The sequence below is a fragment of the Fukomys damarensis genome, unplaced genomic scaffold, assembly GCF_012274545.1.
Source record: "Fukomys damarensis isolate Sample0158 unplaced genomic scaffold, DMR_v1.0_HiC HiC_scaffold_14, whole genome shotgun sequence".
NCBI lineage: Eukaryota > Metazoa > Chordata > Mammalia > Rodentia > Bathyergidae > Fukomys > Fukomys damarensis.
Window position 1 is genome coordinate 20,474,102 of NW_022900926.1, and position 17,087 is coordinate 20,491,188.

General features: G+C 43.3%; 1 protein-coding gene across 2 annotated transcripts in view; it reads right to left on the reverse strand.

Moving 5' to 3' along the window:
- Positions 1 to 14,264, reverse strand: part of Ccdc28a (coiled-coil domain containing 28A) — a 26,204-nt gene extending 11,940 nt beyond the window's left edge. Inside the window, exons 1-3 of one of the 2 annotated variants that reach the window (XM_010626589.2) lie at positions 13,866 to 14,264; positions 12,435 to 12,640; positions 3,181 to 3,344 (exon numbers count right to left, since the gene is read on the reverse strand). In XM_010626589.2, coding sequence (XP_010624891.1) covers positions 3,181 to 3,344; positions 12,435 to 12,640; positions 13,866 to 14,096 — 601 coding nt within the window. In that variant the 5' untranslated portion in view covers positions 14,097 to 14,264. The remainder of the gene's footprint in view (positions 1 to 3,180; positions 3,345 to 12,434; positions 12,641 to 13,865) is intronic. The other variant, XM_010626588.2, reaches the window with a different exon arrangement.
- Between the last annotated feature and the right edge of the window lie 2,823 nt (positions 14,265 to 17,087).

Consider the following 17,087-nt stretch of genomic DNA (forward strand, 5'->3'; position numbering starts at 1 on the left):
ATATATATATATACAGTGGCGCACACCTGTAATCCCAGCTACCTGGGATGCTGAGGCAGGAGGATCAAATTTCAAGGCCAACCTTAGCAACACAGCAAGACCTGCCTCACACTAAATAAAGGAAAGCAAAGCAAAGCAAAACGTGTTCACTACATGGTTACATTTAGTGGCTCAAAGCTGAAAACAGTATTCTTTAATATGGGAATTACTGAAATAAACTAGTATATTTACAACTAAGAACATTACCTATGTAGTCATGAAAAGAGCTAGACCAGATAACTTGCAGAGATTTCCACTAATATTGTTTAATGAAGGGAAGAAAGCGAGATGCAGAACAATGCAGATGAGGCACCATCTATGGCCGCTGTCCTGGGCCTGCAGCCTGGGTCCAGGGCCTGCAGCACCAGATCGGGGAGGAGGTCCCACGCCGTCCAGAAGCTCCACCTCCAGACCCCAAGAAGGTAGTGTGGTCTCAAATACAGACACACTGATGGGAATTTGTGTATAAAAGTAACAGATGATTTAATTTGTCTGGTGTACCAAACTGATGAAGCTCAAGATGTAAAGACAATCAAGAGGCTCCAGTCAGCTGATGCCACATATGGTAGCCAAGGAGACCCTTGGTGTTACCATGGAAACAGACTGACAGTTTGAAAGGAAGTTTCTGTTTGTCCTATTTGTAGGAAGTAAATATCTTTAGAAATTGAAAAAGTATTGGAACAGGAAATACTTTCTATAACTAAGTGGGCTACTCAAAAGCCAAGAGATAATTTTTTGCAGTTTCTTTTAAAATGTTTATCTTAGAACTGTAGGAACATAAATGCCTTCAGTTAAGAGAACCATTATTTACTTTTTGGAAGTTGAACAAGAAATGCATTTATCTTAAAAACCTTTGGCAGAAACTATTTCATGTTGGGCAGAATGTATAATTATTTCTCTGGTAAATATGTATCCATAATTTTAAAATGAAATACCAAGAAAAGCTAGTTCTTAAATTTAGTTCATCTGCCTTTAAAAGAAAATTAAATGTAACCATTTTGGTGGACTGTTACATTCATTTTTCAGCATAAGCTTTGCACCATTAAAAACTAATAAATATATATAATGACTGAAATTATATGTGCACAGTATTAATCTGATTTTGTTTTTAATCAGAAAGTGTAGGACTGGGGATTTAGCTCGCTGGTGGTGCTGCCTGCCTTGCAAGTGCAAGGTCCCCAGCTCGATTCCAGGTACCAAAAAAAAAGGAAAGTGTACCTGGTTGCCAGAGCTTAGTCTCAATTACGTTAGGAGTAACAGGTGTACTTTACCTTAAGCTTTCCAGATTTAAATCATATTTTGACTTGTAGTATCATTAGTTTGCTGAGCAATGACTGACTTTGAATCTGATTTTTAGCGCTGGAAAACAGCAGCAGTCATCTGAATGCATGGGCAGAATGATCTCTGCTGTGTGGACCAATCCACTGTGTGATGGGTGTGTACTACGTATTTCCCACCCGCAGTTTCTCAGGACTCAAGAGTCCTCCAGCGTTAAGGCTTTGTACTCTATGGTACCCTGCCCATTTTTGTCTGTAACTAAGATGTAAGTGTGACTCTCTCAATGATTGTATTTATCCCATATCTGTAATCTGATTTTGCTGTCCAAAGGTAATGTTCACCGGTGGATACGTCAGAGAGAAATGTGGGCACTGCATTAAAACATTGTTTATAGATTTGTCTCAGTGAATAATATTTCAGCATGGAAAGTTACATTGGCCAGGAAGAATTGTGAGGTGTCTATGAGAGGTCAGTAAAATAGTGCATAAACACAAATAAGTTCCCATCTGTGTCAAAAATGAAGCCCAAACCTGTGTGTGTGTGTGTGTGTGTGTGTGTGCATGTTTGTGTTTACATCATGAGGATCACACTGTTTGCACCATTCACCACGAGCTGAGGAGAGGCAGAAGTAGCAGACCAGGAAGTGAAGCAACAAAAATGCAGGGCAGGGAAAGATGGCTGCAGTCAACACGTGCACAATATGGCCACCTGCGACATTTATGCTCTGGGGTAAACGCCTCTGTGTGTGCTCAACTGGTTTGAAATTATACCGGAAAATAAATTCATCATTAGAGAAGGGTTATAAAGGGCACTGCAAAGTAAAATTTAAAAAATCTAACCGTATACTTTGTGAAGTCTATGAACAGTAAAAATAGCTACTCAGAGTTTTTATGTAACAACCAGCTGACTATTCTTATATCTTCATTAAAAATAAACAAACAAGATTTTTTCAATATTTGAAAGTCAATCACCCTGGACAAAAAACAAATGACTTTAAAAAGGTTAAATGGAAATGATATTGAGATTTTAAAACAAAAACTAATACACTAGGTCTAAAATATTTTAACTGATGAAGACTGTCCCTTTTCTTTTCCTTTTTTTTGAGACACTCCCACCAAAAATGAAGAAGGGTATTTTTTTCCCCACAGCCTCATCAGCATTTGTTATTGGTTGATAGCATTCTGTCAGCAGTGAGATGGAATCTTATTGTTTTAATTTGCATTTCTCAAGTGGCCAGTGATGTTGAACATTTTTTTTCTTTTCCTTTTTTTTTGGACACAGGGTCTCACTATGTAGTCCAAGATGGCCTTGAACTCACTATGAAGCCCAGTCTGGCTTCAAGAAATCCTCCTGCCTCAGCATCCTAAATAGCTAGGACTACAGAACATAGGCATATGTCACTGTGCCTAAGTCAACTTCCCTTTTTAAACAGCTTTTCTCATCTGGGTATGGTGCTGCACAACACTAATCCCAGCACTCAGGAGGCTGAGGCAGGGGGGCTGCCATGAGTTCAAGGTTCAAGCTTGAACCTGAAATACAAAATGAGACCATGTCTCAAAAAACAAAACAAAACAAAAAAGCTTTCCCCAGAAGCTTTGGATGGCAAAAAATCATCTTCCACGAGAAATCTTGTACAGTTACAATTTATGCCTATGGTCTCTTTAATAATTTTTTTTTCAAGAAAAGGATAAAGAGGAACAGCAGCTAGGCATGGTGGTGCACACCTGTAATCTTAGCACTCAGAAGGCTGAGGAAGACCGTGGGTGTGAGACTAGCCTGAACTACACAGTGAGAACCTATCTCAAAAAACAAGCAAACAAAAAATAAAACCACATGTAGTAAAGAGAAACATTCAGCACCTACCAAAGGCTTGAAGCTTTCCTGAATGGAAATCATTCAAAAGACTAAGGAGCCCTCGCTCCATCTCCTGCACATCTGAGACGTCAGTGAGGAAGGAGTGCTGGATTGGAGTCGACTGAGCTCCCTTCCCTTCCCCAGTCTGAGGTTTGGTCTTCTCTTTCGCCACTCTGTGAGGACGACACAATGAACTTGAGTTAGTGCTCTTGCTATTCTAGGTTAAGGTTTTGCTTAAGTTTTTAGTGGATTAAGCAAAGCTTCCCTTAAGAACGAGAAATTTTTTAAAAGTCAATACTAAATAAAATCAGTATCCTCAATCTAGAAACCAAAAAAATAAAAAATGAAGAGAAGCCAGGCGTGGTGGTGCACACCTGTAATCCCAGCCTAAGGGAGGCTGAGACAGGAGTGATACGGGAGATCAGGGCCTGGTTAGCTGGCTGGACAAGTGGGCAAGACTAGGGTGTGACCTGTCAATCACAGAGATCCAGGAATATGCGCCCAAGCCCTGCACCTGGGACCAATAGGAAAACGCTTTCAATTCTGACGTGAGATTGAGGTTTTTGATAGAAAGGCCCAGATCTGTGTCAGAGCAGGGCATATAAAAGATGCCTGCTATTAAACTCATGGCACCAGAATCTTTCAGTGGCCCTCTCTTCGCTCTGCAGAGCATACTTCTTTTCCTAACTTTAATAAATTTAAACCTTGCTACCTTTTTCAACTGTTTTGCTCAGGATTCCAAAACCTGGAAAGAATCCCTGGAAACCACATCTTCCCAGAACCCTGGTAATGTAGTTTCGGTGAAGCCACCAGGAGGTAAGAGTGGTTTTGCTTTGTTTATAGGTGAGAAAAAATTAGTAGAAGGTGAGGAGTCCCTCTCCCCCACATCTCTCCGCCTCCCTGGCCAAGGCCTAAAGTGTATATGGGGCTCTGCCCCAGGGAGGTGGGCCAGAGGGCACCTATGGGACCCTATAGCATCCTCTGTGGTTGCTTGGAAGCCCATTCAGCTTTCTTACTGCTCTGGGACCCTGTCTGAGTAGCTGCCTACCCCAACTGGCCTCTTTCTGTGCTCAGAGTTTCATCTGTGCTTTTCCCTACAAAGTCTCTCATCTCTGGGTACCCTCAGTGAGTCACTTTTTCAGGTTGCCACCCCAGTCCATGTGGTTCCACCATGTTTGTTAAATCTAAGCCTCTGCTTTCAGGTAACACGAGACTCCTTCCCTCTTCTCTTCTGTTGGGTTAGGGTTAGAGCTCCTCCCTGTTTCTTCTAATGGGAATTCAAGTCATCTAGAAACATTCACCTGAGGGCCTGAGCAGGACAAAGGAAATAAGACAGTAATGGTCAAGTCAACAAAAGCAGAGCTAAAGTTAATAGATAACAAACCCTGTCCTTGTACTTAGAACATCTTTTAGGAGTTTACTGTTTCTCAAATAGCTAGTTGGAGCTCCCCTAGGGAGGTCCACCTTTTCTCTAAGGAGTCATAATGGGCCACAGAGTATGGTGAGTTTTGGGGGTGGAGGTTGGAGGACAGGAAGGCCCTGGTGCCACTTCACCAGAGACACCTGCTAGTGCTTGAGTCTCACAGAGTTCTCCTTGGGGACTCAACAGGTCTGCACCCTCCGGTAGGGGATATCATCTGAGGGATCCAGACCTAGTCCTCTCCCTCTCTCCATAGGCCCATGACACACCATGGAGAACACCCTGCAGATCACAGAGACCTCTCCCAAAAATGACAACACTTTGGGCTGGGGATTTAGCTCAGTGGTTTCACTGCCTGCCTCGAAAGCACAAGGTCCTGAGTTCGATCCCCAGTACCCCCCACCAAAGAGAGGAGGTGGGGAGAGAGAACAATTTGACCCTGACAATCTGAAAAAGAACAATTCTATTGCAATACTGTTTGGGTCCAGTATAAACTAGGAAACAGTGAAAAACGGTACAGAACAGCAGTGCAAATTATTCTATTCTTTGGTTAGATTTTTTTTGCAAAAGGCAAGGAAAGTGGTGTGAAATCCTTTATGTTCAGGTTTTTATGGCTCTTTATCTCCATAAATGCCCAAGAATTATAGCAATTAAAGAGGCCCCTAAGGAAGAGGGAATTGATATCATTGACCCTGTCCTCAGATGCCCACCTATCTCTCGGTCTCTCCCAACTGTTTAATGAAAACAGCCACACTCTGTGGTCTCCTTGATCTCTTTAAAATCCTCAAGCCAGGAAATCAGCTCTATCTTCAAACGACTCAGGAACTCCACCAGAGGCCAGCTCCCCAAAGAGACCCTGTATTCCCCAGGCCCCTCCTCGTGTTCCTCAGGCAGCTTTTATCCCCACAGGACATACTTGGAACAGAGTTTCTTACTCTTCCAACTCACAGCTCATCTTGCTCCTAAGAGAGGGACCACCGAGTAGAAGGGACTAGTAGAGTCCAGGTTCCTTTTTCAGTGGCAGATACCCAGCAATGGAAAGAAGGGTTAGGCTGAGTTTTAGAAGATCCTGGTAGGTCTGCAGATGGGTTCTGACTTTGACCCTTGCTTTTGACTTATCACGGTGAGATGTCTAATTTATCTTGGCCACTTGCTGTGCCTCAGGCCCCTAAAAACCAACTGCACCACACTAACCTTTTCTGTGTTCAACAATTGGGATGAAGATGAAGATGAAAGAAGGGCAGAGAAAAAGGCCAAAATTAGGGCTGTCACAATCAGCAATGCTGTAAGCACACCAAGTCATCCAAGGGAAAACTCAAGGCCAATCAGGCTGAGCTCCTACTTTAAATGCAAGGAAACTGGACACTGGGCACATGACTGTACCAAGCCACCACCCAGGCCATGCTCTGTGTCAGACAGCCCACTACAGGATTGACTGGCCTGTTCCCAGAGAGGGGCTAGGCAAGCCAGAACCCTCACTTCCTGCTCTGATGAGGATTACAGGGCTCGGCGCTATCTACAATACCCCTGCTCTAGACCTGTCCATCTCCTGTGAGGTTCCCTGGTGATCCTGAACACTGCGGGCAAGCAACTTTAGTTCCTTAGAGATACAAAAGTGGCTTACTATCTTTCAACTTCCTTCTCTGCAAAACCTTCCTCTAGCTCTATAGCCATAATTGGGGTTGAAGAGAGCCCTAGTTGGAGCTTCTTTACACCTGTTCTGACATGTCAGTTAGAAGGTCACATATCCAACATGGTTTTGGTTTGGTTTGGTTTGGTTTGGTACCATGGATCAAACTCAGGACCTTGTGCTTTGCCAGGCAGGCACAGCACCACTGAGCTACATCCCCAGCTCAACCATGACTTTTAATTGTCCAACTATCTTGCTCCGTTACTAGCAAAACTGGGAGAATTCTCAAATTCCAGCAAAGGCCAAAGCAGATTTCACCTACTGGGACTATGTCAGGCCTCCCTGACCTACAGGTAGATCCTGCTGCATGGTCTAAAGGAAAACCTAGGAGGGCAAATTCAGCAATGCCAGTAGTTATAAAACCAAAAGATTCCCAGCCATTTTCCCAAATGAAAGCAGTATGAAAGAAGAGGACTGTAAGGCCTCCAGCCGCTCATAGACAGGTTTCTCAAACATGGCCTTCTGTGGCCTTGCCACTCCTCTTGCAATACTCCCACTCTTCCTGTAGTAAAGCCTGCAGGAGACACAGGATGGTGCATGACTCTGCTTCATTAAGAATGCTATAATCCCAATCCACACTCTGGTGGATAAAGAACAAGCAGAAAATTCTACACCTCCTGAAGGCAGCTCAGATTCCCAGGCAGGTCACTGTCATTCACTACAAGGGACACCAGACATGTCTAAAGTGTCTTTGGAAAACCAAAAGGCTGACAGAGGCAAGAAGGGCAACCTTGCAGCATCTCAAGACCCTGGCCTTATTCCAAGTTCCTGAGGGATCATTAAAAGTAATCCATGCCCCCAGGAAGTTAAATGGGCCTTAGGACGAGAGGAATTAAAAGGGGGCTTTGGTGGTTTTTCCAACACAACCTGGTCCTTCTTCAAAAGACACAGTGGAAAACTATAAAATCTCTTCATGATTCTTTCTTTATGGGAAGAGATCCTACATGGAAAAATGGTCACTTAGATTTTCACAGGGTAGGACTAGTGGTACCACCTGACAGGTTGGCAAGCCCAGACCACTTCCTTTGTTAGAATCTGCACAGAGTACAGGGCACACCTGGGAGGACTGGTAAATAGACTTCACCCACATGCACCATGTGGGGATTTAAACAAATACTGATTAATTTGTTCTTTTTTTTCCTCTCTTTCATTGAGTTTATAGGCACATTTTAGATATACAGTACAGTTACATTCATCATTGGGATCTTGTACCTTTACATGACAGGTCTTGGTTCTCATTTTTTCCCTTGTCCCTGCCCTCCCTTCACCCCCTAAATACTGATTAATTTGGGCCAAGTACAACAGGCTATCTGACTATATGGAAACAAAGACCTGCCAGCTCCTGGTCCAGGAGGACCTAGTGTCCAGCCCGTAGGCCAAGTGCTCATTAAAACTTACAAAGAAGGGGGCTGGGGCTGTAGCTCAGTGGCACTGTGCCTGCCTGGCAAGTGGAAGGTCCTGAGTTCCATCCCCGGTACCAGAAAAAAAAAGTTATAAAACTTGCAAAGAAGAGACTTCTTTGCAAAAACTGAGCTGCAGACCAGTTAAAACCAAAAATGGACAGACTCCTTTTCAGTGGCCCTTGCCACATCCACCATGGTAAAGGTGGCAGAGACAGCTACATTCAAAGTTAGCCCCACCTGAACTGTGTGAAGAAAAAAGATGAGAGCTACTTCTTCACTCAAAAGACGAAAGCTACTTCTGTGCACCTCTGAAAGACCTAAGGCTCCTCTTCCAAAAACAAGACTCCAGTACTGCTCCAGGTACACATGAGTAGTTAGTAGTAACCCCTAATCCACTACAATTTAAATTTTCTCCTCCACAAGAAGCACGAAAATGAAACTTAATGTCCCTCATTGTTGGATTTGTCACAGTCTGTCTTTTTAGACAGACCTGGACATATTCTTAGCTCACTTCTGGGTTCTGCATTCCCAACCTAATAGTCAAGTTTATCCATTCAAGTCTTTCGACGGTAGGTACACCCCATCATGCTCCTGACAAATTCACCAAGCTTTCTCCCATTGAGCAGGCAGCTCTACATTTCTTCACATATAAACACTGACTCCTCTTTTATTGTCTTCTGATGTTTTTTTTTCCAACCCAGCCAGTGAGCCACAATATTGCAGGCAGATGGAGAGAACATAATCCCCAGTACGTAGGGTCGATAACTCCTACCAACCGGAAGAAGCTATATGAAGAGAAACTGCCACAGGCTCGGCATCCCACACAATTAGGGATTTTACGTCTCAGGCAGAAATGAGGAAGGAGGTTAGGGCGTGATCAGTTGGCTGGGTGAGTGGGCGACATTAGGGTGTGACCTGTCAATCACAGCCAGGGCATGTGCTCCCCAGCCCTGCACTTGAGGCCAATTAGAAAGTGCCACCTCCAGTTCTTCTGGCATGAGGTCAAGCAAGTTTCTGGTAGGACAACCTAGACCCAACATCAGAATGGGGGTACAAAAGTCAGGCCTGTTAAGCTCATGGCCGCTGGAAGCTCTTTCAGTAGCCCTCTCTGATCTCTGTAGAGCATTTGCCCCCCTAAATTGGCTTGCACTTACTCGGTAGAACATGCTTCTTTTTCTGCCTTTAATGGATGCAAAACCATGCCAGTTTTTTGCATGTTTTGTCCAATTCTTTGCTCAGGACATCAAGAACCTGTTAAGAATCTCTGGAAACCACAGCATCTCAGAACCCTGCTAACAGGAAGACCACTGCAGGTTCAAGGCCAGCCTGGGCCACATAGTGAGTTGAACTACCCCGAGAGACCCTGTCTGAAAGTAAAAAAGACACAGACAAAGTTTGACTCAAATATTTATATAATATGCTAAACCTTCGGACTGAGAAAAACTGTAAATGCTTCAGTCTTTTTATTATGTTTCGTTATCTCACATCTTTCCCTTTTGAGCTTTATTTTGTTTGATCTTTGAACTACAAGGGGTTCCCCCACATGAATATGGGTCCTCATCCTGTAGTGGATATTATGCCAGGGATGCCCAGTTTAAGGAGAAAGGAAGCCATTTAAATTCCTTACCATGTGACGGAATGCCAGACACCTTTAGCATCCGAGACTCATGCCATCTCCTAAGGCACATGCAGCCCGAACTCGTACTGACGACACCCATAAATAAGCTCATCTCCCAGGTTCTCTCCTTTGCACTGCCATAAAGCTAGCTCCTGACCTAAAGTCTCCAACGGCTTTCCGGCCACTCTCTCTGCCTCTGGGTATGGTCTCTGCTGCCCCTTCCCTCGCAAGGCAGCCAGATCCATTTCTAAAAAAACAAAATCAGATCATATAATAATTTACTTTAAGCCCTTCACTAGCTTTGTACTGGCTGCCGGAGAGTGTGATATCCTTACGAAACCCCATCTTCCCTTGTCTGCCCCTTGGGCATTCTCAATCTTTAATTTTCTAGAAACTCCGTATGTTCTTACACGTGAATTTTCCACCCACATTTGCATCCTTCCACTTCTCACTGCCTCTGCCAGGCTGCTTCATACACACCCTCCAAGTCTCACTTTAATGCTTTTCTCAGGAAGGCATTTCAGAACCCGACGAATTAGTTCTTATTACACGTCTATCGTATACCAGGCTCTGACATGTTTGGTGGTGTGCTGTGCACATTACTACAGGAACAAGAGACCAGTTCACACAGTTCAGGGCCAGCCAGGAAGGTGATACACGCCTATAATCCCAGCTACTCAGGAGGCTGAGGCAGGACGACTTTGAAGAAGAGGCCAGCCTGTGTCACTTATCCAGATCCTGTCTCAAAATTAAAAGAGCTGGGGGTATATCTTGGCGTGATACCCCAGGCTCACTCCCTAATACTGGGGAACAAAAGGCTTAAGAAGCAAGCACAGGTTAAACAGATAAAATGGGACATCTTTATAACTCAAGGCATGCTACAGATCTACACACATACGTGTGCACACGCACGCACACACTTCAGTGCTCAATCCATTATTACATAATGCTAAATGGATACCTCTTCCTACAATTGTACTCACAATAAGATAAACGCAATATTATATATATATAAACAGATGACCAGGGAAGGGACAAGGCACAAGAAAAAAACTAATAACAAGAAATTTAGAATTCACGGGCTGTTGAGAGTAACAATTCTTCACAAAATACTGTCTGCATTTTCTATATGTGGTGTTAAATTCCATCATCTAGTACCTTAGTACTTAAGAATATAGACCATGGAGGGGCTGACGGGAAAGAGGAACCCTCCTCCACTGCTAGTGGAAGGGTACACTGGTGCAACCACTGTGGAAATCAGTGCAGAGATACCTCAAAGAAAACCGGAGGTTTCATTTACCCAGCTATTCCCCTTCTTGGTATCTTCCTGAAAGAATTAAAAGCATCACACCACAGCAATATATACACACCCGTGTTTATAGCAGCACAGTTTGCAACAGCTAAATATTGGAAACAACACAAATGCCCATCAACTAATAAATGGATAAAGATGATGTATTTTTAATACTATAGAGTACTACTCTGCCATAAAGAAACATGAGCTTAAGTCATTTCTCCCTAAATAGATGGACTTCCAGACCATACTCTTAAGTGAAATAAATCAGATACACATGTGTAAATACCGCATCGTTTCCCTGGCGTGAGAAACCCAAAGTGGGAATAAGGACTAAAATGCACAAAAGACAATGGGGAAATGGGATGAAAATGTTCAAATGAGAGGGGGAACAGGGGAGGGTCGAGGGGAAAAGGGAAGAAGGGACAAGAAAAAAAATCAAAGGAAAAATGGAATCAAAGCTTTTGTTCATAAGGAGGAGAGAATGGGGAAAAAAAGAAGCAAGCTGTATCATGTACTGGTACAAATTCCCTATGATGAATGTGATCATTATGTACAAAAATGTACCAATAAATGTTTTTGCTAAAAAAAAAATACCTACTAAAGGATCAGATTAAAAAGTCATGGTACATGAAGGCGGGCGGGGTCGCTGACCACGACCCAGCAACACCAACCTCACCCAAGAGCTTCTGAAACAGAGGACTAGACCCTAACCAGCAGACACCAGGCGACTCCAGGGAGCTTATCAGAAATGCTCATCTGAAGCCCCATGATTCAGAATCTGCATTCTAAAAAGATCCCCAAGAAATCCATACTCACATTAAAATCTGAGAGAAACCATTATAGACTGTAAGTCTTCAGTATAGCAAATATATTTTTCCTTTCAAATTTGGAAGTTTTAATGGGCCGGGGATTTAGCTCAGTGGTTCTGCTGCCTGCCTTGCAAGTGCAAGGACCCAAGTTTGATCCCCAGGACCAAAACAAACAAATTTGGAAGTTTTATCCAAGTAAGGGTTTTACATCTGTTATCACCCTCAACAAAAGCAAATGCAAACAAAAGGTAAAATCCTGTTTATTCCATCTTTACTGCTTCTGGTTATGTCACATTGTCTTACTTTATGTTAAAACAACTCAATAACAACACACACGATGAAATCACAGTATGTGCAAATGCCACTGTAAATACTGTCAGCCATACAATGACAATCAATACATGGTCCCAGCCCACAGGAATCTTACAGGGTAGAAGAGGACATAGAAATAAAATTATCAAAAACAACAATGAGTAATCTTAAGAGTAATCTCAGGAGGCTGAGGCAGGAGGATTGCCCATTTAGTCTGAGTTTTATTTCATTGAAAATTTTTAAAAGGACTAGGGCAGTGATAGCAAACCCTTTAGAGCTGTCAAGGACAACAAATAGCCAGCTGCAGCACATGTGCCAGCGGGGGCTAAGGACACAGGTAGCTCAGTGCAATCCCCTGTATCAAAAAGGAGAGGGGATTGCTATCAAGAATTTAAAGAAAGTAATAAGCACCTTTAAAAGTTTTTGTCTTTTTCTGCCAAGTATAACTTAATTCAAAATCTCATTCACTTCTTCCAAGAGGAAAACTACTTGCTTTCTGATATTTTTTCAGAGGAAATACTCATGACTCTTGCTTAAAAAGTCAAGCTAAGACACAGAAAGTTCTAAATTCTTCAAGACTGGGGAGGCAGCTCAGTGGTATTGAGTGCCGAGCCTGAGCAAGGCTCTGGGTTCATTCACCAGTACTGCAAGCAAAAAAGTTGATTTACTATTTAATAGTACTTTAGTGTGAAAATGTGAAAGAAAATAATTCACCTTTTTAACTTTGGTCGCTGTGAAGTTGACTGTGATGCAGGATTTGAAAACCCTGTGCTTTTACTTACTGGAATGGCATTTTTTTTGGCATTAACAACCTGAGTAGGGTGGGCACTAAAAGACTTTGGGCTCCTCCTCTTCACTTTCCGCTCTTCCATTGTCCTGAGTTCCTTACTGCTGCTGCACCAAGGGCAGCGTCTTAAAATCTGAATAAGAAAATACAACAATCACATATATGTACTATAAAATGCAAAAGTGAAAGAGATACGAAGATCCATTTCACGAAACGAAAGAGATCAAAGAATTTCAATGGGCATCAAATGAAGCTAGAAGAATTCCTTAAGTTTAATTGTCTGGTAGACTTTTTAAAATACCATTTTCTTTATTCACTCATCCTAAATAATATTCACTGACTCTCTTCCATGAGCCAGCCACGATTGTGAATACTGGAGAAACGCTGAATAAGACAAAGTCCCTTCCCTCGGGAAGCTGACATTGTCCGAGGTAAATGACATATATATGTATTTATATTTGAAGCAAATCATCTATGTAATATCTCAGCCTGACTCAACCTTTACGTGGCCATTAGGTCTCTTCCAAAATGTAGTACTCTCAGGAAGGACAAACCAGATTCAAATGTGTGTAACAGTTGAAGCATCAGCAGCTAGAAGAGTTATGTCACCAAGGAGAAACTGAGTTCACGCAGAGAGTACTGCTACCTCTAGTTCTGAGATTAAATGAAGTACTATGAAATCAAATTTGCTTCTTGTCTAATCTGAATATAATTCCTCTACCTATGTAAGAAAATATGAATTATATGTTGTTTGCCAGCATTAAAACAGTCCCGTGAAGTCACAGAAGTCCCTTCCATGGGGAATACGAGTAAGACCTTCGATTTATCCCAACACCTTCCCCCTATTTCATGAATTAACCAATTTTATTTTCTCAAGTCATCTATCTAAAAATATCCTTCTACATTTTTTTATTTGTATACAGTGTTAAGTTCTTCTTAATTTCATTGATTCATGTATTGTAAAATGAGGAATTTTATCAGATTGTAAATTGCGCTAGAAAATTCACGACTTTTTAAAAACATTCAGTTAAACCAATGTTTTCTAAAGTACGCTGTTCCGGGGGTTTAGGGCTCGAGATTTATTGGTTTGAGACAGTAACATCTGGCACAAGGGCACCGAAATCCTTCCTGTATACCTAGCAAGCAAGGAACGTTTTAGAGAAGGCGTGAGCTGCTCAGGGTTACTGACACACCGATTTTGAGGGCCAGGTTCTTCTTCCAAGCAGGACCCCAGGAGGTCCCTCAATCTGACAAGCGATGACCTGTCACTGCCCAGAACCAGAAAGTGACCATAGTGAGTCCTTTAGGAAGGGCCTAAAGGAGAAGGTTGAGGGGGTTCCTTTGCTTCCACGACCTACCCGATGAAGAAGAAGGCCAAGGTTCCTTTCCTCAACCAGCAAGGAGCGAAGAGCTCCAGAAGGCAGCACTACAGCAGCAGTTACTGCGGGATTCACAGCCCCCGACCCGCGCCTCCGCAGCGCCCTTTGTTTATGGAAGTGACGTGAGAGGCGGAACCTCCTTTCCCGGGGCGGAAGCCCCTGGTTCCTGCTTGACAGAAGTTTCTGCGATCTGCGCCTTCGGCACTGCATGACTTCCCCACCTCTGCCTTCAGGTGTAACTGTGACGGTCGTGGAAAGGAGAATTCATGGCTAGCGTTTAACTTTAGGCTGTGTGACCTACAAGCGGAGAACGATAAAGAATGGCTGTGGAGGTAGGAATGGTAATACATTGCCCCTACCGGAAGTGGCCCCTCCCTCCCTGAGCATCTCCGCTGCACTACAACTCCCAGCATGCTCTTCGAGCCAGCGTGGAGACGGGGCTAGGCGTCGCCATGGCGACAGCTCCCTGATTGTTCCGGAATTTTTGCCCGCCCTTTCTGAAGCGGAACCAGTTCAAATGAGAAGTCACTGCGGAAGGCGTGGTATTGTTGGGACGTGAGCCCGAATTTACGATTCTGTTACTACTGCCTTTAATAGCTACTCTGTTAGGGCGCTTCTCCGTCCTTATCTGTAGACCTCGTTACAGTTGCTGGCTTTGATTTGAAATCTCCGTTTTACAAACGAGGCCTCTGAGACTTAGGCTGCGATCCAGCTGTCTCCAGCCAATTCTTCCCTGGAGGAGGAATTAAGGGTTGGGAGAGAAGGCTGTATCCTGAATGAGAGAAGAAATCCGTGCTTCATTCCCGGGCCTGGGTAGCCTCCCCGGGGTGAGCATGGGGGCATTTTCAGGTTCACGGTGATAGAGAAGTGCTGTACGACAGGCCCATGTCTTTCCTCCATATATATATATATATTTTTTTTTTTTTGGTCTTTTTAAAAACGTTCAGAGCAAACCCTCTTAAACCCCACTATGCAAAGTGAACACGAGTTACTTTTTGCCATTTCACATTTTTTATGAAACAGCACATTTCAGAAATGTCAGGTGCTCTCTATTCCCCGTTCCACACAGCTCGTTTTGAGAGGCAACTGGGGTCATGAATTGGAAATGCATCTTGCTAATCTAGGTTTCTATATGTACATATTGCTTATTACCTTGTATTTGTAAACAGTGTGTGGTGGTGCACACCTATAATCCCAGCACTCAGGAGGCTGAGGCAGAAGGACTGCCGTGTTCGAGGACAGCCGGGATTACGTAGAGAGTTTAAGGCTATCCTGAACTACATAGAGAGATTCTGCCTCAAAAATAAATATATAAAATGATTTTGAGCTTTAGAAATTTCACATGAATTCTACTGTATTTTGTGAACTACTGTGCAGGTTTTTTTGTATGTGTTTTGTTTGTTTGTTTTTAACAAATTCTGTTTTTTATTTGTTTTTGGTACCAGGGATCAAACACAGGATCTTGCGCTTGCAAGGCAAGTGCAGTGCTGCTGCGCTAAATCTCCATCCCTTGTTTTTTAAATCGATCAACACTGATATCTATGGCTGGACTTTATTTGTTTTAACTGCACAATCTACCAAATGGAATTGACTTGGAGTCCCTATGGTCATAAATATTTAAATTGTTTTTTATTGAACAGCATCACAAACAGTGTCATAGGTACAATCTCAGTATATTTTCAGTGTCAGCTCTTTGTGTGCATGTGTTGTATGGTGACTGAACACAGGGTCTTTGCCCTGAGCTACATTCCATCCCCAGCCCTTTAAATTTTTTTTTTCTTTTTTTACATTTGAGTCTACTTCTCTCTAGGTCTAATTGCCTAGGCTGGGCTTGAACTTGTAATTCTCCTGCTTCAGCCTCTCAAAATTCCAGTATTGGAATTAAAGGCATACACCACCACACCTGGCTGTGTCTCCTCTTATATAGTCTCTCATTGTCTTATTTGGATGGGCAGAGTTTGCAAACCAGTGATTCACATGCTATTTTAATTTTTAAATAAGTTGCTAACAGGTAAGGCCAAAAGGATTTTCAGCATCCTATGAATAAGTGGGAAGATCTGAATTCCCAGATTCACAGTGTATCCTGGCAGCAGCTATCTCCTTTAGTCCAGAGACATCTAGATTTTCTTTGCCTTTAGTGCTCATTCGAGCCCTGTGGCATTGGAGTTTACAACCTGCAGTACAGTGTGCTCAGTGGCCTGGGCTCCTGTTCAGTCCCATTCTTCATATGCCTGGTTAAGGAAACAGTTTTAGAAGTTCACAGAAAAATCCAGGTATAGTGGCACATGCCTGTAATCCCAGCACTTAGGAGGCTGAGGCAGGAGTATCACCATGAGCCTGGTCTACGTAGTGAATTCAAAGCCAGCCTGGACTACATAGCAAGACTGTCTCCCAAAAATTCTAAAGAAGTAAATTTCTTTCTCTCTTGTCTTTGAGACAGGGTCTACCTATGTAGTTCAGGCTGGCCTTGAACTCATTGTGTAGCTTAGGCTGGTCTTGAACTCAGAGCCTCCTGAGTGCTGGGATTATACCCGTCCATACTTTTTTTTTTTCAGGTTTTTTTTAAGGATTAGGGATCGAACTCAGGACCTTGAGGGGCTGGGGATTTAGCCCAGTTGTTCCACTGCCTGCCTCAAAAGTGCAAGGTCCCTAGTACCAAAAAAAAAAAAAAAAATCAAACTCAGGACCTTGCACTTACAAGCCAGGCACACTTTCTTTTTAAGGGCAAGAGTAGTTATCAAGTTGGGGAATAATTGGGCTGGGGATTTAGCTCAGTAGTGCCGCTGCCAGCCTCATAAGCACAGGCCCTGAGTTCAGTCCCCAGTACCCCCCCCCACATTGGGGGATGATTATCAGCAAGATAGGAGATTTATCATCCCAGTATCTTTCCTCCAGTTTTTGTAATAGTCTCTGGTTTAAGGAGCAGGCTACGCTCTGGTGCCACCCTCCCAAAGCTCTCCCTCATTGGCTGGGATCCTAGGCTCCATTCAGGAGGCTCACTGTGGCGTACCACAGACTGTGAAGCAGCACCTACAGGAACAGCTTTCAGAATGAGAGAGAGGCTGTGGGGAGGGACAGAAGGAGGGATGGAGAAGGAGAGCAGAGAGAGAGAGAGAGAGGGAGAGAGGAAAGCGAAGCAAGGATTCCCAAACACTTCCTTTCTTTATGTAGCTTGGAGGTTTATTTAAAACCCAGACTGAG